The sequence below is a fragment of the Microcaecilia unicolor genome, chromosome 3, assembly GCF_901765095.1.
Source record: "Microcaecilia unicolor chromosome 3, aMicUni1.1, whole genome shotgun sequence".
In the NCBI taxonomy this organism is placed as follows: Eukaryota; Metazoa; Chordata; class Amphibia; order Gymnophiona; family Siphonopidae; genus Microcaecilia; species Microcaecilia unicolor.
In genome coordinates this window covers 523011016-523038949 of record NC_044033.1, presented here as the reverse complement: position 1 = coordinate 523038949, position 27934 = coordinate 523011016, and the positions used below count along the sequence as shown (strand labels likewise).

Here is a 27934-nt window from a genome sequence, read left to right as displayed (position 1 = left end):
GATAATCGGAGTTCGGATAATTGGTGTTCTACTGTACTTTTATGTATAGAATTATATGTTTTTAATGTGTTCTATATATGTTTTTATGCAGTCTTGTGACCCCTGAGGCAGGCGGCTAGTCCAGCGAAACACGGATCCGTGTCCAGTCTTACTTTCTGCTACTCCCGTCTTGAGAGTGGTGAGTCACCCTCTGCTCTGTGTTGCATCTTGTTTCTTCGTAGAGGTTCCTCCCTGTTTTCCTTGTGGATGCTGACAGAACTTGGCAACCACAAGTTCTGTCACTAAGGTGGACCAGGCCAGCAGTAATCTATCCACCTGGTTCAGGCCTCTGCTGTTAAATTAATTCACTCTAAAGTGCACAGCTGTTTTCATGTTCAGCTAGCTGTAGGATTCGAGTCACATCACTGCCTCCTTCTTTCCCCTTTCAGCCCCAGTCATGCGGAAAGTGAGCTGCCTTCCTTTTTTTTTTTTAATATTATTTTACAAAACAGCACATGTTCGGTGTAAAAAAATGGGCAGCTTTTAGTCAGTCCCGTTAGGGCGAGCGAGGAAGGGGTAAAGACATGACTCAGTTCGCCCCATGCTTTTTGTCAAATGTTCTTCTAAATAGATTCCCAGTTTCGGTCGCACTGCTCCTCCGCAATTCTTCACACAGCCGTGCCTCCCACTCCCACAGAATTACGATACATCTTGAAGAGTAGGAGGGTCTGTGAATAACAGAAGTGCAACAGCTGGAAGGTAGTGGCTTACCGGTGGTTTGAGAACATGGTCTGCTGGCCATTGTTTTATGTACTTTTTCTTTTTTTTTTTAAATAAAAGCAAGTAATTTCAAACCGTGTGACTTCCTGCAATCTGGAAATCAGGTTTTGAAAACTGTACATACCAGCAGAGCTTCTAGCAGCAGATACAAATATTTAGGGCTGTAAAGAAGGGTAAATCATGGGTGTAGGGAGCAAATGGTTAAGGATATGAGAAAATCATTGTGAACTGGATTTGATTCCCACTGCAGCTCCTTGTGACTCTGGGCAAGTCGCTTAACTCTCCATTGCCCCAGGTAGAAATAAGTACCTGTATATACTATGGAAACCACTTTGAACGTAGATGCAAAAAAGCAGTATATCAAGTCCCATTTCCCTTTCCCTAGCTGAGATTCTGCATGGAATGTTGCTACTATTTGAGATTCTACATGGAATGTGGAGGAGTAGCCTAGTGGTTAGTGCAGCGGACTTTGATCCTGGAGAACTGGGTTTGAATGTAGTTGCAAAATCCACAGAAAGGCAGTATATCAAGTCCCATTAACAAGGTTCCATACAAAATCTCAAAAAGTAGCAACATTCCATGTAGAACCCCAAGGAATAGCAAGATTCCAGAATCCCAGCCTAGTGATTAGTGCAGCGGATTTTGATCCTGGGTAGCTGGGTTCAATTCCCACTGCAGTTCTCTGTGACTCTGGGCAAGTCACTTAACCCTCCATTGCCCCAGGTACAAATGAGTACCTGTAAACCACTTTGAATGTAGTTGCAAAAAGGTGGTATATCAAGTCCCATTTCTCTTTCTCTATTTGAGATTCTACATGGAATGTTGCAAGAAGAGGAGTGGTTAGTGCAGGACTGATCCTGGAGAACTGGGATTGATTCCCACTGTAGCTCCTTGTGACTCTGTGCAAATCACTTAACCCTTCATTGCCTGTATATATACTGTATATACTATGTAAAGAGCTTTGAATGTATCAGGTCCCATTTCCTTTTCCTATTTAAGATTCTCCATGGAATGTTGCTACTATTTGAGATTCTACGTGGACTGGTGCTAGTGGAGGAGTGGCCTAGTAGTTAGTACAGTGGAACATGGAATGTTGCTACTGTTTGAGATTCTACATGGAATGTTGCTAGTGGAGGAGTGGCCTAGTGGTTAGTGCAGCGGAACATGGAATGTTGCTACTATTTGAGATTCTGTTGCTACTATTTGAGATTCTATATGGAATGTTGCTACTACTTGAGATTCCCCGGGCCTGGCCTCCAAGGGGAGGGCAAGATTCCCTGAGCCTGGCCTCTAAGGGGGGAAGGCAAGATTCCCCAGGCCTGGTGCTAGGGTCTATCTCTCTCTCTCTCCTGTTTCTGTGTTGAGACCCAGGTGATGGTGTTAATGCAAAAATCCAGATCCCGGCATACAGGAGCATGAGAGTGACAGACTGAAGGAGGAGCAGATGCAGGAAGGTAAGGGGGTGGGGCAGTGGCAGGTGCAGCCCAAGTGTGTGTGTGTGTGTGTGTGTGTGTGTGTGTGGGTGGGGGGGGGGGGGCAGCTACAGTGGCCCTGCCCTGGGCCTAGCTCTGTCTCTTGCAGGGGCGTAGCCAGACACCCAATTTTGGGTGGGTCTGGGCCCAAGATGGGTGGGCAGAACTCTGCCTGTCCCACAAGTGATTTGGTCTCTCTCTCTCTCGCCTGCATGCCATGTGGTCTCTCAAAAATCCTCCCTCCCCCGAATACCTTTTAAATAGCAGATTTTCACCGGCAGCAAGCAGCAACTAATACACACTGCTCATGTTGGCCCCACAGCCTTCCCTCTGATGCAACTTCCTGTTTCCACGTAGGCGGGAATACATCAGAGGGAAGGATGTGGGGCCGGTGAAACCAGTATGTATCAGTTGCTGCTCGCTGCAGGCGAAGATCTGCTATTTACAAGGTATGTAGGAGGGATGGTTGTTGGGAGTTTTTGGCTGGTGGGGCTTGGGGATCTCTGCCAGCCACATCATAGGTGTGCTGCTACTGGGTGGGCCTGGGCCCAACGTGGGTGGGCCCGGGCCCATCCAGGCCCACCCTTGGCTACGCCACTGCGGGCATGGCAGATTTAATTTTCTGAGACAGCATCCACTGTAGACAAAACTCCACTTTCATAGTAACATAGTATATCATGGCAGATAAAGACTTGCAGGCTCTATATAGTCTTCCCAGAAAGGCAGCCAGAGCTGCTTCTGCCACTCTGTACAGGTAATATTATGCTACTAGTAAAAAAGGCCTGTTTGAGAGAGTGTGTGAGAGTGACTCTGTGAGAGAGAGAGAGAGAGAGTGAATGTGCGAGTGTGTTTGTGTGAGTCAGAGAGCGTGAGACTGGGTGCGAGTGTGTCTGTGAGAGAGAGAGTGTGTGTGTGTGAGAATGAGAGTGTGTGCGACTGCGTATCTGAGACACAGTGAGTGTGAGAGAGAGAAAGTGTGTTTCACACACAGTGTGTGTGAGAGAGAGAGTGTGTGTGAGACAGAGTGTGAGAGAGTATGTGTGCGATACACAGACTCTCTGTGAGCAGCCACCCATGTCCAGCGACCCTCCTCTTTCCCTTGCCCCCCTCAAGCCACCCATGTCCAGTGACCCTCCTCTCTCCCCTGCCCCCTCCAGCCACCCATGTCCAGTGACTCTCCTCTCTCCCCTGCCCCCCTCCAGCCACCCATCTCCAGCGACCCTCCTCTCCCCCTGCCATGTCCAGCGACTCCTCTCTCCCCTGCCCCCCTCCAGCCACCCATGTCCAGTGACTCTCCTCTCTCCCCTGCCCCCCTCCAGCCACCCATGTCCAGCGACCCTCCTCTCCCCCTGCCATGTCCAGCGACTCCTCTCTCCCCTGCCCCCCTCCAACCACCCATGTCCAGCGACTCTCCTCTCTCCCCTGCCCCCTCCAGCCACCCATGTCCAGTGACTCTCCTCTCTCCCCTGCCCCCCCTCCAACCACCCATGTCCAGCGACCCTCCTCTCCCCCTGCCATGTCCAGCGACTCTCCTCTCTCCCCTGCCCCCCTCCAGCCACCCATGTCCAGCGACCCTCCTCTCCCCCTGCCCCCCCCTATGTCCAGCGACTCTCCTCTCTCCCCTGCCCCCTCCAGCCACCCAGGTTGTCCAGCGAAGTCTTCGGGGCAGGCAGGAAAGATCCCCAGTCTTGCCTGCCCGCTGCCCGCGCTGACCCTCCCCCGTTGCTGGATCGCTCTTCAAAATGGCCGCCAAGACTTCTGCTGATTGTGGGGCTTCAGTGCCTTGGAGGTCATGAGACTGACTGTTTCTGTGAGTATATTTTGTATTCACACTGTGAGGGTAAGCTCTCCACTACCGGTTCCTACACACTATGTTTCACATCTGTGGATATGCTGCTGTTAACTAATTTTGCCGTCAGTACTCCGTCTCTTGGAGTTAAGGTGGGCTTCGCTTTGGTGGCGATTTTGGTGGGCTTAGCGGCAACGGCTCCTGTGCTGTTCGATCCTTCAGTGGCCATTTTGTCAGCAGGGTCCTTGCCCACTACTGTGTCCCAGGATGTTGGTTTTGTGGGGTAGAAGTCTCTGCTCTGCCGTTTCCGGCTTAACTTGTTCTATTATTACATCAGGCATTTTTTATTAGATTAGATTAGATTGTAAGCTCCTTAGAGCAGGGACTGTCCTTTTTGTTAATCCGTACAGCGCTGCGTAACCCTAGTAGCGCTTTAACATAGTAACATAGTAGATGACGGCAGAAAAAGACCTGCACGGTCCATCTAGTCTGCCCACGATAAACTCATTTGTGTATACCTTACCTTGATTTGTACCTCTTTTTCAGGGCACAGACCATATAAGTCTGTCCAGCAGTATTTCCCGCCTCCCAACCACCAGTCCCGTCTCCCATCACCGGCTCCGGCACAGACCCCGTATAAGTCTGCCCTCCCCCATCCTAGCCTCTCAACCACCAACCCCTCTTCCCCCCGCCACCCAATTTCAGCTAAGCTTCTGTGGATCCATTCCTTCTGCACAGGATTCCTTTATGCTAATCCCAGGCATGTTTGAATTCCGTTACCGTTTTCATCTCCACCACCTCCCGCGGGAGGGCATTCCAAGCGTCCACCACCCTCTCCGTGAAAAAATACTTCCTGATATCTTTCTTGAGTCTGCCCCCCTTCAATCTCATTTCATGTCCTCTCGTTCTACCGCCTTCCCATCTCCGGAAAAGATTCGTTTGCGGATTAATACCTTTCAAATATTTGAACGTCTGTATCATATCACCCCTGTTCCTCCTTTCCTCCAGGGTATACATGTTCAGGTCCGCAAGTCTCTCCTCATACGTCTTACTCCAGGTGGGGCCTCACCAACGTCTTATACAGGGGCATTAAAACCTCCTTTTTTCTGCTGGTCACACCTCTCTCTATACAGCCTAACAACCTTCTCGCTACGGCCACCACCTTGTCGCACTGTTTCATCGCCTTCAGTTCCTCAGATACTATCACCCCAAGATCCCTCTCCCCGTCCGTGTCTATCAGACTCTCCCCACCTAACACATATGTCTCCCTTGGATTTCTACTCCCTAAGTGCATCACTTTGCATTTCTTCGCATTGAATTTTAATTGCCAAACGTTACTACTACTACTTAACATTTAGAAATGTTAAGTAGTAGTAGTAGTATTACATCAGGCATTTTTTATTAAAGTCAGCTGAAACTGCCTCTGCTTCTCCCTCTCACTTTACTTCTGAGGAGCAGCTTCCTAAGAAATGAAAACTTTCTGTTTCACAGGATTTGGAGGATGTTCCTCCTCAGGATTCAGAAGAGGTTTTATTTGTGGATTCTGACCGTTCTAGTTCTGCTGATGTTCTTGACTTGGACATTTCAGGGGCAAACGGGGGTGATGAAAGCCCACCTCTTTAACATTGCTTTTGACTCGTAACCACTCGCCTCCACCTACCCTCCTCTCTTCCTTCCCGTTCACATTAATTGATTTGATTTGCTTACTTTATTTTTTGTCTATTAGATTGTAAGCTCTTTGAGCAGGGACTGTCTTTCTTCTATGTTTGTGCAGCGCTGCGTACGCCTTGTAGTGCTATAGAAGTGATAAGTAGTAGTAGTAGTAGTCTCTTGTAACCAGAGCTAATATTGTGATGTCATAATGCCTCAGGCCACCAATAAGAGCCAACCTCATCAGTGATGTCACAATGGCTTGATTGTCCTATACTTGGCTCACTTTTATTACATAGCTCTTTGAGCAGGGACTGTCTTTCTTCTATGTTTGTGCAGCACTGTGTACGCCTTGTAGCGCTATAGAAATGCTAAATAGTAGTAGTAGTAGTAGTAGTGATGATCCTACTGTAGCTAGGTTCTTTTTGAAAGCGGAGTTGTCTCTATGGAGGCTTTAAAACATTTCTCCTCCTGCTTCTCAGTCCTCTGGTCCTGATCCCTCTATTATGTCAGGTACTAAGAGGCCTCCTGAATCTTTCCATAGTCATGAGGCTATGCAGGAGCTTATTACTGCTCAGTGGGATACCCTTGATAATAACCTCTGAGTGGCTCGTGCTATGTCCAAATTGTATCCCCTTCTGCCGTCTGATTTGGAGCAGTTTGCTCTGCCTAAGGTGAATGCCCTTTTCATGGCGGTTATTAAAAGTACCACTGTCCACTATCCAACGGGGGTGTACACATGGGTGGAACATGGATGGGTAATGGGTGGAACTTCCACTTATGCATATAACTTGAAGAATACCATCATTTATGCAAGTCCCTGCCACATTTATGTGACCACAGGTACTCCATGTCTATGGCTACTGTAACTACAAGTATGCAACCCTTAGACATTTATTTATTTATTGTTCACTTATATCCCACATTTTCCCACTCATGCAGGCACAATGTGGCTTACAAAACATGAAATAAAATTACAGAATAGACATGCCAGTTACTGGGGTTATGCTAGTAATGGTGATCCAGTTATAGAATTGCCTTAATGTGTCCAGGGGGAAAATGCTTAGTACATCTATCTGACCCTCTGTCTACACTTCTAGGCTTAGCAGGTGACTGTAGGACATGAAAGACAAATTGAACCATCCTGATTTTCTGTAGTATGGTATCAAAGGATTTAGTCTGTTATTGACATGGGGGAAGCCACTGCTTGCCCTGGGATTGGTAGCATGGAATGTTGCTACTAATTGGGTTTCTGCCAGGTGCTTGTGACCTGGATTGGCCACTGTTGGAGGCAGGATACTGGGCTAGATGGACCATTGGTTTGACCCAGTATTGGCTATTCTTATGTAAAATGTTTTATGCAATGTAGAGGCTTAGAAGAATAAAACCTTTCTTCCCAAGAGAGACATTCTGCAAACTAGTGCAACCACTGGTATTGAGCCATTTGGATTACTGCAATTCCTTATATGCGGGATGCAAAGCTCAAACCATTAAGAAACTCCAGACTGCCCAGAACACCACAGCCAGGCTGATATTCGGAGAAAAATTACACTAGCTTCCACTAAAGGATCGAGTTACATTCAAAATATGCACCTTAGTTCATAAAATTATTGATGGAGATGCCCCATCTTACATGTCAGACCTAATAGACTTACCAGAGAGAAAGAACAAAAGTTCATCACGTACTTTCTTAAACCTCCATTATCCCAATTGCAAAGGACTTAAATACAAATCAATACATACATCTAGCTTTTCATACATCTGTACACAACGATGGAATGAATTACCAACCACTATAAGAAAAACACGCGACTTGATGACCTTCCGGAAACTACTGAAGACTTACTTGTTCAAAAAAGCGTACAAAATGGATCCCTCATAACGATCTGACTCCTAAACTACACCAGACAAAATTTTATATTGGAACTCTTTGATTTTGCCTATTTTATTTACACCCGAATTACTGATAATCACACCCTGTCCTGATATCATTATATTATGTTGTTATCCACTTACCCACTTCTTAATCAACATAATTTTCGTATGAACCTTAATAGCAATAATTCTGAAATTCTTCTCTGTTACTATGATTGCCATAATATTCCTATGCACCTTATCTGTTATATATACTCTGATTCTCTGTTCCAGTGATGGCGAACCTATGGCACGCGTGCCAGAGAGGGCACGCAGAGCCCTCTCTGTTGGCACTCGCGCCATCGCCTCACCCACCGGAGGTACGTTCTCTCCTCCCTTCGAATTCCAGGCCCCCCTTCCCTCCGAATTTTAAAAGTCATCTATCTTACCTCGTCGGGGTTAGGGCGGCAGCATGCAGGCTCGGCTCGGTGCTTAGTTGTTTTCCCTTCTCTATCTCTCAGCTCTGGTCCCGCCCTTGCGGAAACAGGAAATGAGGGCGGGACCAGAGCTGAGAGAGAGAGAAGGGAAAACAACTAAGCACCGAGCCGAGCCTGCATGCTGCCGCCCTAACCCCGATGAGGTAAGATAGATGACTTTTAAAATTTGGAGGGAGGGGGACCCTGGAACTGGGAGGGAGGGGGCCTGGAACTCGGAGGCAGGTGGAGGGGGGACGAGGGAGGGGGGACAGGAGAGGGAGGGGGACGAGGGGGAGGGAGGACAGGGGGGAGAGGGAGGGGGATGAGGGGGAGGGGGAATGCTCCACCTGTTAAATTGCCCTGTTGGCACTTTGCGATAAATAATTAGATTTTGGGCTGCTGTTTGGGCACTCGGTCTCTGAAAGGTTTGCCATCACTGCTCTATTCCATCAATGTGATTGTAGTTGTATTATATTGTAAGCCACATTGAGCCTGCAAATAGGTGGGAAAATGTGGGATATAAATGCAGCAAAATAAATAAAATAAATTAAAGGATATGCATAACCGCAAATTTGAGGCTTTCTTGGAGCTTGTTTTTCAAATGGCTACGTTAAATTCGCAGGAAGCCATTTCTTCTTCTTTTGTGGCCATGGGCTTCTTTATTTTCCTGTGCATAGATCAAAAGAGAAAGATGGTATGTGGGAACTTTCTCCTTTTGTTTTGTGGAATGCAGTGGTAGATTATAAAATGCACTTGATTTTTTTTATTACTACTATTTAAAAGAGAGGTATTGAATGATGAGAGAAGTTCTGTTTGAATGTAAATTGCATTTTTAAAAACAGTTCTGTCTCCCGGCTGTGTGTTGGTATATAGATGAGTCCTGGGAATAATGATGGAGCTGAATGACATTTCTATTTTGAAAATGGTGATGCATAGTTTTGTTATACACAGTTAATCCTGGATGTCAGGTACAATTATTGTTGTGCAGAGATTAATTAGGGGAAGAAGTAGAGAGAGGAAGGAAGGAATTTAATAGGTATATTTGACGATGGGTTTTTAGAGGTGGATTAGTACAGTTCTGGGTTTTCATTGTAGGCTTTGTGGAAGAAATATGTCTTGAGGGATTTGCGATAGAAAGTTGTTTCGTTGATTGTTTTCAGGTCTCTAGGTAGTGCCTTCCATAACTTTGTGGGAATGTCCTCATTGTTAGAACAGAGCAAAACATTTGTGTGCTATTTTGGCAGGTGGAATCAGTCGGGTACACTTATAGGGAGGGAGGGGAGAGCGGAAGGGTTCTTGGGGTATGTTTTTCTGTAAAAGTTTATATTGTGCCATGTTGGATGGTTCATTGGTTTTCTTCTTCTGTTGGAAGCTTATCTACCAACATGTTGTACTTTTGAATAAAGATGATTTAAACATAAAAATTAAGTTTTGGATGTACTCTGTAGAAGTTGTTGTTTATATTTGCAATGTGTGTATGGATGCCTGTTCTGGTGTGTGCATGTGATACTGTTTGAAAAACTGTCTATACTTACGGCTCTGATTTCTGAACATGTGGCATCATTAAAGGACAGACTTTTAAATGCCCAGTTGAGTATATATGCTAATCTCAACTTAATGTTTCAGACAGGTTGTGGCTCTTTAGCTTGGGAAAGAGATGGATGAAGGGAGATATGATGCTATAGAAATGATAAGTAGTAGTAATAGGTCTACAAAATCCTGAGTGGTGTAGAACAAGTAGAAGTAAATCGATTTTGTACTCATTCCAAAAGTACAAAGACTAGGGGACACTCAAGAGTTACATGGAAATACTTTTAAAACAAATAGGAGGACATATTTTTTCACTCAACGAATAGTTAAGCTCTGGAACTTTTTCCAGGAGGATGCGCTAACAGCGCTTAGCGTATCTGGGTTTAAAAAATGTTTGGACAAATTCCTGGAGGAAAAGTCCATAGTCTGGTATTGAGACAGACACGGGGAAGCAACTGCTTGCCCTGGGATTGGTAGCATAGAATGTTGCTGCTAATTGGGTTTCTGCCAGGTACTTGTGACCTGGCTTGGCCACTGTTTGGAAAACAGGATACTGGGCTCGATGGACCATTGTTCTGACCCAGTATGACTACTCTTATGTTCTTGTTAAATGTTTCAGACACATCCATCTACTTGTTCCCATGATGTTTACATCAAATGTAAACCATATTGAATCGAAGTCTGCTTGGGATAATGTGGTATATATATATATATCAAAAAGAAAAAAAAACATCTTTATCCTCCACCTTTTAAGGTACTGCCTATCCAATACGATGGGAATGGCACAAGGAAAGCAAGTTTGGGCCACTGAAAACTAACTCGAAATAATCTGTTCCTTAGCTGGGCTTTAAGATTTAATAGTTTAGAGGAGTGGCCTAGTGGTTAGGGTGGTGGACTTTGGTCCTGAAGAACTGAGTTCAATTCCCACTTCAGGCACAGGCATCTCCTTGTGACTCTGGGCAAGTCAGGTAACCCTCCATTGCCCCATGTAAGCTGCATTGAACCTGCCATGAGTGGGAAAGTGCAGGGTACAAATGTAACAAAAATAAAATAGATACTATTGGAGATTCTACATGGAATGTTGCTACTATTGGAGATTCTACATGGAATATTGCTATTCCACTAGCAACATTCCATGTAGAAGGCTGTGCAGGACGTCAGACTCGCAGAAGCCTGTGTGGTCACATTGGTGATCCATGTAGAATCTCAAATAGTAGCAACAGTGGAGGAGTGGCCTAGTGGTTAGGGTGGTGGACTCTGGTCCTGAGGAACTGAGTTGGATTCCCACTTCAGGCACAGGCAGCTCCTTGTGACTCTGGGCAAGTCACTTAACCCTCCATTGCCCCATGTAAGCCGCATTGAGCCTGCCATGAGTGGGAAAGTGCAGGGTACAAATGTAACAAAAATAAAATAGATACTATTGGAGATTCTACATGGAATGTTGCTACTATTGGAGATTCTACATGGAATGTTGCTATTCCACTAGCAACATTCCATGTAGAAGGCTGCGCAGGCTTCTGTTTCTGTGAGTCTGACGTCCTGCACGTACGTGCAGGACGTCAGACTCACAGAAGCAGAAGCCTGCGCGGCCACATTGGTGATCTAGAAGGGCCAACTTCTACATGGAATGTTGCTAGTGGAATAGAAACATTCCATGTAGAATCTGAAATAGTAGCAACAGTGGAGGAGTGGCCTAGTGGTTAGGGTGGTGGACTTTGTTCCTGGGGAACTGAGGAACTGAGTTTGATTCCCACTTCAGGCACAGGCATCTCCTTGTGACTCTGGGCAAGTCACTTAACCCTCCATTGCCCCATCTAAGCCGCATTGAGCCTGCCATGAGTGGGAAAGCTCAGGGTACAAATGTAACAAAAATAAAATAGATACTATTGGAGATTCTACATGGAATGTTGCTACTATTGGACATTCTACATGGAATGTTGCTATTCCACTAGCAACATTCCATGTAGAAGGCTGCGCAGGCTTCTGTTTCTGTGAGTCTGACGTCCTGCACGTACGTGCAGGACGTCAGACTCACAGAAGCAGAAGCCTGCGCGGCCACATTGGTGATCTAGAAGGGCCAACTTCTACATGGAATGTTGCTAGTGGAATAGAAACATTCCATGTAGAATCTGAAATAGTAGCAACAGTGGAGGAGTGGCCTAGTGGTTAGGGTGGTGGACTTTGTTCCTGGGGAACTGAGGAACTGAGTTTGATTCCCACTTCAGGCACAGGCATCTCCTTGTGACTCTGGGCAAGTCACTTAACCCTCCATTGCCCCATCTAAGCCGCATTGAGCCTGCCATGAGTGGGAAAGCTCAGGGTACAAATGTAACAAAAATAAAATAGATACTATTGGAGATTCTACATGGAATGTTGCTACTATTGGACATTCTACATGGAATGTTGCTATTCCACTAGCAACATTCCATGTAGAAGGCTGCGCAGGCTTCTGTTTCTGTGAGTCTGACGTCCTGCACGTACGTGCAGGACGTCAGACTCACAGAAGCAGAAGCCTGCGCGGCCACATTGGTGATCTAGAAGGGCCAACTTCTACATGGAATGTTGCTAGTGGAATAGAAACATTCCATGTAGAATCTGAAATAGTAGCAACAGTGGAGGAGTGGCCTAGTGGTTAGGGTGGTGGACTTTGTTCCTGGGGAACTGAGGAACTGAGTTTGATTCCCACTTCAGGCACAGGCATCTCCTTGTGACTCTGGGCAAGTCACTTAACACTCCATTGCCCCATGTAAGCTGCATTGAGCCTGCCATAAGTGAGAAAGTGCAGGGTACTAATGTAACAAAAATAAATATTACCATATTGAAAATGCAATCATACTGTGCTTATGTTCCACTAATAAATATATACTTATTTATTCACTACCACAATTCCTCATATACAACCACAAAACAAACCTTTTAGGGTGGATTTTTTTCACATTGAGATCCCTTTATTATCCACCAGAAAGAACAGCTAAGAGTTTTCAGTTTTGGCATAGTGTAAGTCATCACAAGAACAAAATATAAGAAAACCAATGGTCTTCATTAGGGACTTATTGCCCATTTAGTGCCCTGTTTACTAAGTAATGCAAGCGTTTTTAGCCCACGCTAATGCTTGAGACACCCATATATTCTAGCGTGGGTTAATAAACTGGGCCCCAGGCTTCCTAAGGCAGATTACAACAATAGTTCAGAATGAACCCATCAGGAAACAGGATACCCTCAAACCCACCCCACCCTGCTAGACTGTCAATGAAATGCTTTGATATTTCACTTATATATACTATCAGCTAGCACATTTGCTTATTTCCGATCTGAGGAAGAAGGGCAACCTTCGAAAGCTAATCAAGAAATGTATTAAGTTATGTCCAATAAAAAAGGTATCATCTTCTTTTCTTTTCCATGTTTTATTTTGTTTGATTTCTATAGATTCTACATGGAATGTTGCTATTCCACTAGCAACATTCCATGTAGAAGTCGGCCCTTGTAGATCACCAATGTGGCCGCGCAGGCTTCTGCTTCTGTGAGTCTGACGTCCTGCACGTACGTGCAGGACGTCAGACTCACAGAAACAGAAGCCTGCGCAGCCTTCTACATGGAATGTTGCTAGTGGAATAGCAACATTCCATGTAGAATCTCCAATAGTAGCAACATTCCATGTAGAATCTCCAATGGTATCTATTTTACTGTCATAGTAATGCTTGAATGTTTTCACTTATATACACTGTCAGCTAGCACATTTGCTTATTTCCGATCTGAGGAAGAAGGGCAACCTTCGAAAGCTAATCAAGAAATGTATTAAGTTATGTCCAATAAAAAAGGTATCATCTTATTTTCTTTTCCATGTTTTATTTTGTTTGACCACATTAAATAAAAAAATCCACACAGGCAGTCATAATCGTTTTTTTATTGTTTTCATATAGAATAATCTTTGTTATCATAAGCAAAAATAAAGGAATACAGCGCAGCAATGAAAACCATAATACAGCATTGTAATTAAAGCAAGGTCTGGACACTGACATTTTTTGAATATGACCCTCCTCCCCTTTACAGACCCCTTGAAAACTCCCCTTGCATCCCCCCCCCCCACCATAAAGAATGCAAAACCAAAAAACCACACAAGTTTGCTATTGTTTTAAATAGCGTCTGACTCCATAAGGCAGCAAGCTCCACCCACTGGCTTCAGCCCACAAAACGGGCCAGATAGGCTCATGCCGTCTCCTGCCATTTAAACGGAGGGAGCAGACAGGCGACCCTCTCAGACCCAAAAGCCCAGCCTGGCATCCCTCCCCCCCCTCCCACTACGTTTTAACTTGTCTTTCATATCATCCACCACCACCACGAAAGCAGCAACGTTCCTTTACCCCCAAAGAAAAGACGAAGGTTCTTAAGCTCTTGGCCTTTCTCGGCGCCCCGCCCACCGCAACTCCTCCCCGCCCACTCTGATGAGACTTCCTGTTTCCGGCCTAGGGAAGGGAAGTTGCGTCAGAGGTGGCGGGACGCCGGGGTCCGGGGAAGAAAAATTGTGTTGGGGAGCATTTTCGGGCGACCTCAAAAGCAAGTTGTAAGGGAGGGGGACGTGGGTTTCGGGAGTTTGCCAATGAGGAGCAAGTGCTGGATAGTGAATGGGGGGGAGAGGGGGCGGGGTCTTGGAGTGAAGGAGTCAGATGCGCGTGACTTGATTTCTCTGCTCTCTTCTTGTTACTTTGTATCTCTACAGCACTACTAGAACGTACGCAGCGCTGTACACCATTCGCTGGCTGGATGCGTGTGTGGTTGAGGGTATGAGACTCTGGGTTCCACGTGTAGTTCTGGGGTTAGAAATATTCAGTGCATTTTGAGGCATATTTTCAAAGCACTTAGCCTTATTTTCAAAGCACTTAGCCTTCCAAAGTTCCATAGAAACCTATGGAACTTTGGAAGGCTAAGTGCTTTGAAAATATGCCTATTTGTGTTGCAAAAAAGGTGCAGGTACTCAAATGCCAGGCCACCTTTCAGGGGTGGAGTGATCATTGAGGGACCCACCCTACAATAGCCAGGACCCCTGCAACCAGCCACAGAATCTGTGACAAGGCAGAATTTGTGTGTAGAACCTGAGCTCTTTCATTAAAATACGAGAACCATGATGGGTCAGGTTTAGCAGACAGTGGAAAAGGTGCTGGTACTCAGTATCCCCCTCAAAAAAAGCCCTGGAAATATTGGCAAAAAAAGTCTTTTGGTTTGTCATGTTTAGGACGTTGTAGTAGGGCAGAAGAGACCCAGGCCTGCAGAATGCATTTTACATTGCTCTCATACTTGTCACCTCCCACCTGTTTCTCACATTGAATCATCTGCTCAACCTAGTCACAATTTGGCTGCGTGATTTCGGTTTTGGTACTGTCACAACAGTAGTATACCTGGTCTTCTGCTGTCACTTTGTTGGCTCTCTATTTCTTCATACAGTTTACACTTTTTCCTCATCCTGCAGCTCTTCATTATTTCTTTTCTCTTCCCTGTATACCTTGATTGAGTAAGTCGCACTTAGCTGTGCTCTTCTGCTCCACCACCAACTCTAGACTCCATCCTTTACACTTTGCTGCCTTGTGTGTCCGGGAAAAAAACTTGCTTGACCCAGTATTTGTGTTCCTCGGATGGTGTTTAGAGCATTCTGAAAGATTACCTTTTGCAGCTTTTTAAAAAGATTCCTTTTTTCCTTAGTCCCCTGTTAATACCTATTTTATTTCCCTTAATAAACTCTATCCTCATATTTTTCTGTTTATCTTGCATTGATTATAAGCCCTGTGGACAGCGCTGTGTATGTCTAATAGCACTATACAATGATACAGTAGTAGTGGTGACTGCAGTTCAGACACCTGGGAGCAGGTGATAGGAATAGACTAGATTTGTAACGGATATTGTTAGCTGCCTAGGGTAATTGGCAGGATAAAATGTACATAGCTATCATCCTAAAACACAAAAGTAAAACCACAATAAATTTAAGTGTTCCTGCTACCCAAAAATTCATGTCACCATAATTAAGTAGATGTTCACAGTCACAAAGAACAGCAGTGGATCAGAGGTTAAAATAAAACACGCTTTCATTAACAGCGCCTACTTTTAATAAAAGTGTGTTAATTTAACCTCTTCAATCCATTGTTTTTGTTTGCCACTGTGTTCTTTGGATTGCAACTGCCTCTCGTGTTGATGCCCAGGTTCAAAACTGGTACATCAGATTCAGAATCAAAGCAGAAAAGAACTGAATGTGGTGTTTTGGACTATGATATTCTTTTTCTTGAAAATTCTAGCTTGAAATTAGTAGCCTTTGGTAGCTGGGAGCTCAGGAAATTAATCTGCCCTGCAATGAGAATTTACTTTGATATTCTGCCTATAGCTGTTCACACTATAGAGCAGGGCTTATTCCTTGTAGGGTATATGAGAGCTCTGTAGGTACGGTAGATGCTTTGCGACCTTCTGTGTGACAGGGTTTAAAAAAGGTTTGCATAAGTACCTGGAAGGAAAAGTCTGCTATTGAGATAGACATGGGGAAGCCATTGCTTGCCCTGGGATAGGTAACATGGAATGTTGCTACTGTTTGGGTTTCTGTCAAGTACTTGTGACTTGGATTGGCCACTGTTGGAGGCAGGATACTGGGCTAGATGGACCATTGGTCTGACTCAGTATGGCTATTCTTATGGTTTTAAAGACATGTTAAGGCAGACTGCTGTAATATGCTCTGTAGTGGGGTAGGGAGTTGGTGTATTATGCTAATAAAGTTGAGCTAACATACTTTCTGATTTTTTTTTTCCTGTCATTTACTTTTCATTCTAGCTTGGTTCAAGCATCTGTTTAGTCTTTATGTGCTACAACGTCCCCTGGAAGAATGACAGATGATAAAGATGTGCTTCGAGATATTTGGTTTGGACGAATTCCAGCTTGCTTTACCCTATACCAGGATGAGCTAACAGAAAGGGAAGCAGAACCTTATTATGTAAGTACGGTAAGAAGATAACCTGGTTTCAAGTTTATTAATAAGGTTGATATGCTGCTTAAGGGAGCACCATCAAAGCGGTTTGCAATATAAAATCAGTAATTCAATAATAATAGCAAAGGTGAAAAAGAACTACAATATAGACAGAAAAGGAGAGAGTAAAGGCAGAAAAGGAGTCCCATAATGGTCATAAATAAAAGCAGGGAGAGATGCTGCCATATGGCCACCACTGAGCCAGCAGGTTATGAAGTTCAGCAAGGATCAAAGGCCTTGACGACCAGGTACGCCTTAAAAATAGTGCAGTGGCCTGAGAACCAGGGTAACTGGATTCAATTCCCACTGTAGCTCCTTGTGACTCTGGGCAAGTCACGTAACCCTTCATTACCCAGGTACCAAATAAGGCCCTGTATATAATATGTAAACCGCTTTGATTGTTAGCCACAGAAATGCAGCATATCAAATCCCATTCCATTCCAGGATGCCTTTCAGACTGCTCATCTCTCTTGCTCTAGAAGGAGGAGTGGCCTAGTGGTTAGGGTGGTGGACTTTGGTCCTGGGGAACTGAGGAACTGAGTTTGATTCCCACTTCAGGCACAGGCAGCTCCTTGTGACTTTGGGCAAGTCACTTAACCCTCCATTGCCTCAGGTACAAATAAGACCCTGTATATAATATGTAAACCGCTTTGATTGTTAGCCACAGAAATGCAGCATATCAAATCCCATCCCATTCCAGGATGCCTTTCAGATGCCTCATCTCTCTTGCTCTAGAAGGAGGAGTGGCCTAGTGGTTAGGGTGGTGGACTTTGGTCCTGGGGAACTGAGGAACTGAGTTCGATTCCCACTTCAGGCACAGGCAGCTCCTTGTGACTTTGGGCAAGTCACTTAACCCTCCATTGCCTCAGGTACAAATAAGACCCTGTATATAATATGTAAACCGCTTTGATTGTTAGCCACAGAAATGCAGCATATCAAATCCCATCCCATTCCAGGATGCCTTTCAGATGGCTCATCTCTCTTGCTCTAGAAGGGTAATTCTGTAATCTAGGTGCTCTTCGGCGCACATAAATGTCTAGAATACCAGCACTTAAGTGCATAAGTTACGTATGGCAAAACCAGCAGGGTGCCTAAGTGCTGTTGTAACACTATGTCCAGCTTACAGAGCATCTAAATGCAAGGGGGCGAACACGTGTTACTAATAGAATACTGTAAATCTCGTGCATCCCTGTCGCCTTCAGGCACTGGCACTTACGCCAAGTCTATGGCTGGTGTAATGTGAGTGAGTAAATGTAAGGTGTGCCAAAACTGGGTTATGCTAGTATTTTATAGTGGAACTTGGGCACCCAGGTGCCATTAGAGACTAGGCTTTCTGCATATTCTCGGTAAGCATAAATGGAGGCACCAATTGTAGAGTTGTCTCCTAGATGTCTAGTAGAATCCACACTCTTATCACCTCTCGCTTAGACTATTGCAACTTGCTTCTCACAGGTCTCCCACTTAGCCATCTCTCACTTCTTCAATCTGTTCAAAATTCTGCTGCACGACTAATATTCCGCCAGTGTCGTTATGCTCATATTAGCCCTCTCCTCAAGTCACTTCACTGGCTCCCTATCCGTTTCCGCATACAGTTCAAACTCCTCTTATTGACCTATAAGTGCATTCACTCTGCAGCTCCCCAGTACTTCTCCACTCTCATCTCTCCCTACATTCCTCCCTGGGAACTCCGTTCACTGGGTAAATCTCTCTTATCTGCACCCTTCTCCTCCACTGCTAACTCCACACTCCGTTCCTTTTATCTTGCTGCACCATATGCCTGGAATAAACTTCCTGAGCCGGTACGCCAAGCTCCATCTCTGGCTGTCTTCAAATCTAAGCTAAAAGCCCACCTTTTTGATGCTGCTTTTAACTCCTCACCCTTATTTTATCACCCCCACCTTAGTAATTCCCTTATCTCTTGTTTGTCCTGTTTGTCTTAATTAGATTGTAAGCTCTGACGAGCAGGGACTGTCTCTTCATGTTCAAGTGTACAGCGCTGCGTACGTCTACTAGCGCTATAGAAATGCTAAGTAGTAGTAGTAGTAATAGTCTTTGGGATTCCGGAATCTTGCTACTCTTTGGGATTCCGGAATCTTACTACCCTTTGTCCTTATCCCTTATTTGTCCTGTTTGTTTGTCCTAATTAGATTGTAAGCTCTGTCGAGCAGGGACTGTCTCTTCATGTTCAAGTGTACAGCGCTGCGTACGTCTAGTAGCGCTATAGAAATGATAAGTAGAAGAATATGTGCTTTCCCCCATCCCCATCCTAATAACACAGACTTCTAATCCATGGTATTTTAGGGAAAAGGGCCAGCAGGGGGGTTGTCCTCCTTGAGTTGTTAGGGATCATCTCTGCTGCCAATATGGCCATTGCTAAGCCCATGGAGAAACAACAGATCAAAAAGAGGAATGACTAGAGAAGTACCAACCAAGGGATATTTATTAAAAATCACATTAAAAAAACCATACAGTTCATAGAAATCTATAAAATCCATAAAAAATTGTAATATCAAGACTCAGCCACAGGACTGTGATTTTTGGTGCCAAAACGAAGTGCTCAGTTTGCACATCAGTTGTGTTACTTTCAGCAGTTGGTGCCGCCAAAGCCTATATTGTGGTTGGCCGTTTGATGGTGGTGTGTTTAAATCTATTTCTAAACAATGGAAGGGATTTACAAGCCCAGTTGAAGTTCAGACTCCTGAGACAGGTGCATCGTGCGCTGAAATGCAGGACTGCTTCGAGTCTTGATATTACATTTTTTATTGATTTTATAGATCTCTATGGACTGTATATTTTTTATGTGATTTTTTAATAAATATCCCTTGGTTGGTACTTCTCTGGTCATTCCCCTTTTTCTGTTGTTTTTACAGAGGGGGGTACTTCTTGTTTCATTGCTAAACCCGTATAATGTTTTCTTGCACTGGCAACCTGGGAAGTGAATCTGTGGCTTGGAAGATAAGTGACAGATATTTAACCCAACATTTTGAGCATGTGTATTGGACCAAGCTAATTCTGTACTGAAAGAAGTGGATTGCTGCTTGATACCAAGACCATGCAGTTATCATGTGGGATATATCCTGATTTCTTTGTGTTTTAGTGATAGCGTTCATCTTAGCACTTTCTGTACGTTAGGTTTAAAAGAGAGAAATATTTGCAAGGCACTGTGCTAGGCTGATTTCCTAACCTTTTATTCAAACTTTCTTCTAGAAGATCAAACCATAGTAACATAGTAGATGACGGCAGAAAAAGACCTGCATGGTCCATCCAGTCTGCCCAAGACAAACTCATATGTGTATACCTTACCTTGAATTTGTACCTGTCCTTTTCAGGGCACAGACCATATAAGTCTGCCCAGCAGTATTTCCCGCCTCCCAACCACCAGTCCCGCCTCCCATCACCGGCTCTGGTACAGACCGTATAAATCCGCCCTCCCCTATCCTCACCTCCCAACCACCACCCCCTCTTCCCCCCACCTGCTCCGCCACCCAATTTCAGCTAAGCTTCTGAGGATCCATTCCTTCTGCAAAGGATTCCTCTATGCATATCCCACGCATGTTTGAACTCCGTTACCGTTTTCATCTCCACCACCTCCCGCGGGAGGGCATTCCAAGCGTCCACCACCCTCTCCGTGAAAAAATACTTCCTGATATCTTTCCTGAGTCTGCCCCCCTTCAATCTCATTTCATGTCCTCTCGTTCTACCACCTTCCCATCTCCGGAAAAGATTCGTTTGCGGATTAATACCTTTCAAATATTTGAACGTCCTTATCATATCACCCCTGTTCCTCCTTTCCTCCAGGGTGTACATGTTCAGGTCAGCAAGCCTCTCTTCATACGTCTTGGAACGTAAATCCCATACCATCCTCGTAGCTTTTCTTTGCACCGCTTCCATTTTTTTAACATCCTTCGCAAGGTACGGCCTCCAAAACTGAACACAATACTCCAGGTGGGGCCTCACCAACGTCTTATACAGGGGCATTAAAACCTCCTTTCTTCTGCTGGTCACTCCTCTCTCTATACAGCCTAGCAATCTTCTAGCTACTGCCACCGCCTTGTCGCACTGTTTCGTCGCCTTCAGGTCCTCAGATACTATCACCCCAAGATCCCTCTCCTCGTCCGTGCCTATCAGACTCTCCCCGCCTAACACATACGTCTCCCTTGGATTTCTACTCCCTAAGTGCATCACTTTGCATTTCTTCGCATTGAATTTTAATTGCCAAACGTTAGACCATTCTTCTTAATTTTCGTCTTAATTTTCCTCCAATAAGAGGTGTTCAGTATAAAAAGAATCTTTTCTATTTCAGGCTGTAACTATGAAACAACTTTTCCATACAGATATTTTAATTTTGCCAGGTTTTGAAGATGTTTTACAAAGTATCGTTCTAACCTGTAATTTTGGATTATTATTTAGAGTTTGTGTTCTCTATGTATGTAATTTCCACGTTAGGAGTTACGGACCAAGGTTCCACATTAGGAGTTACGGACCAAGAAAGGGGTCTGGGTGTTGTCGTCGATAATACGCTGAAATCTTCTGCTCAGTGTGCTGCTGCGGCTAGGAAAGCGAATAGAATGTTGGGTATTATTAGGAAAGGTATGGAAAACAGGTGTGAGGATGTTATAATGCCGTTGTATCGTTCCATGGTGCGACCGCACCTTGAGTATTGTGTTCAGTTCTGGTCGCCGCATCTCAAGAAAGATATAGTAGAATTGGAAAAGGTGCAGTGAAGGGCGACTAAAATGATAGCGGGGATGGGACGACTTCCCTATGAAGAAAGACTAAGGAGGCTAGGGCTATTCAGCTTGGAGAAGAGACGGCTGAGGGGAGACATGATAGAGGTATATAAAATAATGAGTGGAGTGGAACAGGTGGATGTGAAGCGTCTGTTCACGCTTTCCAAAAATACTAGGACTAGGGGGCATGCGATGAAACTACAGTGTAGTAAATTTAAAACAAATTGGAGAAAATTCTTCTTCACCCAACGTATAATTAAACTCTGGAATTCGTTGCCGGAGAAAGTGGTGAAGGCGGTTAGCTTAGCAGAGTTTAAAAAGGGGTTGGACGGTTTCCTAAAGGACAAGTCCATAAACCGCTACTAAATGGACTTGGAAAAAATCCACAATTCCAGGAATAACATGTATAGAATGTTTGTACGTTTGGGAAGCTCGCCAGGTGCCCTTGGCCTGAATTGGCCGCTGTCGTGGACAGGATGCTGGGCTCGATGGACCCTTGGTCTTTTCCCAGTATGGCATTACTTATGTACTTATGTAATTTGTGGGTAAATACTGTAGTTCATAAGTTGCTTAGAACCTTTCTTAGTAGGTTGACAACAGACAGATATCTAGAGTAGAGTAGAAATCGGTTCTGTTCGCCGTCCTTGGTCTTTGTTAGTGTTTTTGGAAAGTGATCGTCCCTTGATATGGGAGCATCTCGTAGCGTGTTTGCACCACTTCTTGTTCAGGATTGTGATATCAAATTTGCTAAAGTTAGTATGATTCCATATCATCAAGCTGATCAATCCATAGACTGGTGGGTTGTGTCCATCTACCAGCAGGTGGAGATAGAGAGCAAACTTTTGCCTCCCTATATGTGGTCATGTGCTGCCGGAAACTCCTCTGTATGTTCTCTATCTCAGCAGGTGGTGGTCACACACAGCAGCAGCTCTGGCTAGGCCTCCAAGCCTAATTTTTAGGTTTTGTTGAGTGCCTGGGGTTGAGGGCTCTTTTGAGCAACTGCAAACCTGGTGGTGCCAGGTCCCTCCTTTTCTCCCCCCTCCCGCTGGCTCCGTTAAAAAAAAAAAAAAAATTTTTGAACGTCCTTAAAGGCGTTTATTTCGACGTTTATTCAAGCGTCTATTGCAGCTACTCACTGGGACACCAGGTCGTTACAACTCGGAGCGGACAGCGGGTAATTTTTACCTTTTTATAGCGGGCAGGGGGTTCCCCGATTCTTCTCCTCGTGGCATATGGCGTTGGAGGGCGAGGGCGCAAAGGGTCGCTCCCCGAGTCGCTTGAGCGCTTCTAGAGGGGATGCGGGGGTCTTAAAGCCTGATTCGCCCTTGTTGGGTGACAGTGTCGTGACCGATGAATGTCCCGGTCCTTCCTCCGGCGTGGCGGTTTTTCCCGCCATAAACGCCCATCCCCCGCTCCTCGCCTCCGCCATCTTGGCCGGCCACGCGGCTCGGACGGCTTCTTCTTAGGCCGCCCTTGAGGTTGGAGACATTAATGCCATGAACGCCCTTAATTTGGGCGACGGCACAGAAGCGGCTAAAGTTAAGAGCCGTTCTTCCCGCGCGGCTCCTTCGCGGAGTTTCGCGCTGGACGCCATTTTGGATGCGCAGCATGTCTCTCCCCCGCTATTGCGAGCGCCGGTTGAGGGTGCGTCTAGGGCTGTTGCCCAGGCTGCGGAAGTGCACAGTCTGGGGGGTTTCTCCCCCGAGTTTGTTTTGCTGCTGCATCAGGCCTTCCTCATGCACAACGCTGCCCCTGCTCCCTCGTCTGGTAAAGAGGTTGAGGTTCCCAGAGGTAAACGCCCTCGGGTTGATTCCCAGGCCTTGGAGGAATTTGTCTCCTCCGATGTAGATGAGGGCAGCGTGTCTGAGGTCTCCCAACGGTCCTTTGCGGATTCCTTGGAGGAGACGGATCCCCGCTCGGATGGAGCGGATGACCCCTCTGCAGCGCGGCTTTTTAGCCCAGAGGATTTGCCCAACCTGTTGTTACAGGCCATGGACACTTTGAAGATTTCCTCTCCGGAGGACGTCTCTCCCTCAGCCCCTGTTGGCTCTGCCATTATGCTGGGGACGAAGCGCCCGCCTAGAACCTTCCACGTGCATGATGCCATGCACACCTTAATTTCGGCTCAATGGGATGTCCCAGAAGCGAGCCTTAAAGTGGCTAGGGCTATGTCCCGCCTCTATCCTTTGGCTGTGAGTGAACGTGAGGCCTATCTGTGGCCTACCGTGGATTCTTTAATCACTGCGGTGACTAAGAAAACGGCATTGCCGGTGGAAGGTGGCACGGCCCTAAAGGACGCCCAAGACAGAAGATTGGAGGCGGCCTTAAGGTCGTCCTTTGAGGCGGCTGCTTTAAGTTTGCAGGCCTCAGTTTGCGGCTCCTATGTGGCCAGGGCGTGCCTGACTATGGTGCAGCGGGCTTCCCCCTCGGATCATTCCTTGAGGGCTGATTGGCCGGCCCTGGAATCGGGCTTAGCCTATTTGGCAGACTTGCTGTATGATGTCTTGAGGGCCTCAGCGAAAGGCATGGCTCAGACAATCTCTGCGCGGCGGTGGCTTTGGCTGAAACATTGGTCTGCTGACCACGCCTCTAAATCCCGCCTGGCTAGGTTGCCTTTTAAAGGCAAGCTGCTCTTTGGGGTCGAGCTGGACAAAATCGTGACCGATCTCGGCACGTCTAAGGGCAAGAAGTTACCAGAGGTCAGGGCTCGGGCTAGTACTCGTCCCGGTACCTCCAGAGGACGGTTGCAGGAAGCCCGTCGGTACCGCCCGGGCAAGTTGGGTTCCTCTGCCCCCTCTTCCTTCAAGAGGAATTTCTCCCCCAAGCAGCATTCCTTTCGCAGAGACCGCCGTCCTGGAGGTGCTCCCTCCGGTCCTCCCCCAGGGTCTCGTACCCAATGACGGGGTCTTGGTCCACGCCCCAGTGCAAATTGGAGGACGGCTGTCCTCGTTTCTGGGCGAGTGGACCACAATAACTTCAGACGCGTGGGTGCTGGAAGTTATCAGAGACGGCTACAAACTAGAGTTCTGCCGACCCTTAAAAGACGGGTTTGTACTCTCTCCCTGCAAGTCTCCGGTCAAAGCTGTGGCAGTGCAGCAGACCTTGGACAATCTGATCCGCCTGGGCGCGGTCGTTCCGGTGCCAGAAAGTCAGCTTGGCAAGGGACGTTACTCCATTTACTTTGTGGTACCAAAGAAAGGAGGTTCTGTCTGGCCTATCCTCGACCTCAAAGGGGTCAATCGGGCCTTGAAAGTGCGGCACTTTCGCATGGAGACTCTCCGCTCTGTTATAGCGGCAGTGAAGGCAGGAGAGTTCCTGGCATCCTTGGACATCAAGGAAGCGTACCTGCATATTCCCATCTGGCCTCCTCATCAACGCTTTCTGCGTTTTGCAGTCCTGGGACGACACTTCCAGTTCAGAGCCCTCCCTTTCGGGTTGGCTACTGCTCCGCGGACCTTTTCCAAAGTAATGGTGGTCATCGCGGCCTTCCTACGAAAGGAAGAGGTACAAGTCCATCCTTATCTGGACGACTGGTTGATCCGAGCCCCCTCTTATGCAGAGTGCGGCAAAGCTGTGGACCGGGTAGTTGCTCTTTTGAGCTCCCTGGGATGGATCATCAACTGGGAGAAGAGCCAGCTGCGCCCGACTCAGTCCCTGGAGTACCTGGGAGTTCGATTCGACACCCAAGTGGGCAGAGTGTTCCTGCCAGACAATCGGATTGTCAAACTTCAGGCTCAGGTGGACCAGTTCCTAGTAGCCTCTCCCCTTCGGGCTTGGGACTATGTGCAGCTGTTGGGCTCTATGACAGCCACGATGGAAGTTGTGCCCTGGGCCAGGGCTCATATGAGACCACTTCAACACTCTTTGCTGCAGCGCTGGACTCCGATGTCGGAGGATTATGCTGTGAGTCTTCCCTTGGACCCAGCAGTGCGCAAGGCGCTGAGCTGGTGGATGCAGACAGACAAGTTGTCTGCGGGAATGCCTCTGGTGACCCCAGAGTGGATTGTCGTCACGACGGACGCCTCGTCGGGCTGGGGAGCCCACTGCTTGGGAAGGACAGCGCAGGGGCTCTGGTCTCCTGCAGAGGCAAAGTGGTCTATCAACCTCCTGGAACTCAGAACCATTCGGTTGGCGCTTTTGGAGTTCATCCCGGTACTGGTGTTGAAGCCTGTACGGGTCCTGTCGGACAATGCCACGGCTGTGGCCTATGTCAACCGCCAGGGAGGTACCAAGAGCGCCTCTCTAGCCAAGGAGGCTATGAATCTTTGCCAGTGGGCGGAAGCGAACCTGGAGCAGCTTTCAGCGGCCCACATTGCCGGAGTCATGAATGTCAAGGCGGACTTTCTCAGTCGCCATACCTTGGAGCCCGGAGAGTGGCAGCTATCTGCTCAGGCGTTCTTGGACATCACGAAGCGCTGGGGCCAGCCGAGCCTAGATCTGATGGCGTCATCGGCCAATTGCCAAGTGCCGCGCTTTTTCAGCAGAGGACGGGACCCTCGATCCCTGGGAGTAGATGCTCTTCTCCAACAGTGGCCGACACAAGAGCTTCTCTATGTGTTCCCGCCCTGGCCCATGTTGGGCAGGGTGCTAGACCGGGTGGCAAAGCATCACGGCAGGGTAATCCTGGTGGGTCCGGATTGGCCCAGGCGTCCCTGGTATGCGGACTTGATCAGGCTCTCAGTCGACGATCCTCTGCGGCTGCCAGTGGAGCAGGGCCTGTTACATCAGGGTCCCGTGGTGATGGAGGATCCCTCCCCCTTTGGTCTTACGGCCTGGCTATTGAGCGGCAGCGTCTGAGGAAGAAGGGCTTCTCAGACAAGGTCATCGCCACTATGCTGAGAGCGAGGAAGCGCTCTACTTCTACTGCTTACGCCAGGGTTTGGCGTATCTTTGCAGCGTGGTGTGAAGCAGGCTCACTTTCTCCCTTCACTGCTCCAATTTCTTCAGTGTTGGCGTTCCTGCAAGAAGGTCTGGAGAAAGGCCTGTCGCTCAGTTCCCTTAAAGTCCAGGTAGCGGCTCTGGCTTGCTTCAGGGGCCGCCTGAAGGGTGCTTCCCTGGCTTCGCAGCCAGATGTGGTGCGCTTTCTCAGGGGAGTTAATCACCTGCGCCCTCCTCTGCACTCAGTGGTGCCTGCGTGGAATCTCAACCTGGTACTAAGAGCATTGCAGAAGCCGCCTTTTGAACCCTTGTCGAGGGCATCTCTGAAAGACCTGACGTTGAAAGCAGTCTTTTTGGTGGCTATCACTTCAGCCAGAAGAGTTTCCGAGCTCCAGGCGCTGTCATGTCGAGAGCCTTTTCTGCAGTTCACTGAGGCAGGAGTGACTATTCGCACAGTGCCTTCCTTCCTGCCCAAGATTGTTTCTCGCTTCCATGTGAATCAGCAGCTCTGTCTCCCTTCCTTTCTTAGGGAGGACTACCCAGAGGAGTACTCTGCTCTTAAATATCTGGATGTGAGACGAGTCATCATCAGATACTTGGAAGTGACCAATGATTTCCGGAAATCGGATCATCTGTTTGTCCTGTTTGCAGGTCCTCGTAAGGGTCTGCAGGCTGCTAAGCCTACAGTGGCAAGATGGGTCAAGGAAGCCATTGCAGCGGCTTATGTGGCCGCGGGGAAGGTGCCGCCTATCCAGCTGAAGGCTCACTCCACGAGAGCTCAGGCGGCCTCGATGGCAGAGGCCGGATCCGTCTCCTTGGAAGAGATATGCAAGGCGGCAACTTGGGCTTCGGCTCATACATTCTCCAAGCATTACCGTTTGACTGTGGCTGCACGGGCGGAGGCCCGGTTTGGAGCTTCAGTGTTGAGGTCAGGGATTTCAATGTCCCGCCCTGGGTGAGTACTGCTTCGGTACATCCCACCAGTCTATGGATTGATCAGCTTGATGATATGGAAGGTAAAATTATGTATAATCATACCTGATAATTTTCTTTCCATTAATCATAGCTGATCAATCCATAGCCCCTCCCAGATATCTGTACTGTTTTTATTCTGGTTGCATTTCAGGTTCAAGTTTAGTCTTCAGTTACTTCAGAAAGACTTCGTGTTCAAGTTTTTTCACTTGGATTCTTCAAGAGTTAAGACGAGTTTGTGTTACAGTGAGCTGCTGCATTCCTCTCCCCTCCGTTTTACGGGGCTGGATTGAGACTTAAAATTCTGCCGGCACTCCCTTCCGCTTCGTGCGGCTGTAGGGCAGCTTTGTACCCCTCCCGTTTCGGCGGTGGTGAGCTGGGCAGAGTGTCCCTTCGTGGGTGTAATTCTCTAAGTGCTGAGTCCTGCGGATGGAGCTTTGATATCGACATACTGAGGAGTTTCCGGCAGCACATGACCACATATAGGGAGGCAAAAGTTTGCTCTCTATCTCCACCTGCTGGTAGATGGACACAACCCACCAGTCTATGGATTGATCAGCTATGATTAATGGAAAGAAAATTATCAGGTATGATTATACATAATTTTACCTTCTTTTGTGTGGTTATTTCTGTTGACTGTGATGAAGGGAAGACAAAAACAAATTAGAATCACAATTAGCATTCAGTGTAACAGCTGACTTGTCTAATCTGATTTCTTTATGGTCTCAAAGGGAGAAGTTGCCTTGATGAAGGAACAGTGATCACTGCTGACTAACTGATTTTGGAAAAGGAAACTTGCTGGTGTTAGCAGTAGAGAAACTTGAGAC

The 27934-nt window shown here is 46.8% G+C and overlaps 1 protein-coding gene across 2 annotated transcripts in view; it reads left to right on the top strand.

Moving 5' to 3' along the window:
* Positions 1-14006: 14006 nt before the first annotated feature.
* The window catches only part of ATG5 (autophagy related 5), a 299869-nt gene continuing 285941 nt past the window's right edge, over positions 14007-27934 (top strand). Inside the window, exons 1-2 of one of the 2 annotated variants that reach the window (XM_030199172.1) lie at positions 14007-14084; positions 16335-16494. In XM_030199172.1, coding sequence (XP_030055032.1) covers positions 16387-16494 — 108 coding nt within the window. In that variant the 5' untranslated portion in view covers positions 14007-14084; positions 16335-16386. Of the gene's footprint in view, positions 14085-14220; positions 14310-16334; positions 16495-27934 lie in introns of those variants that run through there. The other variant, XM_030199171.1, reaches the window with a different exon arrangement.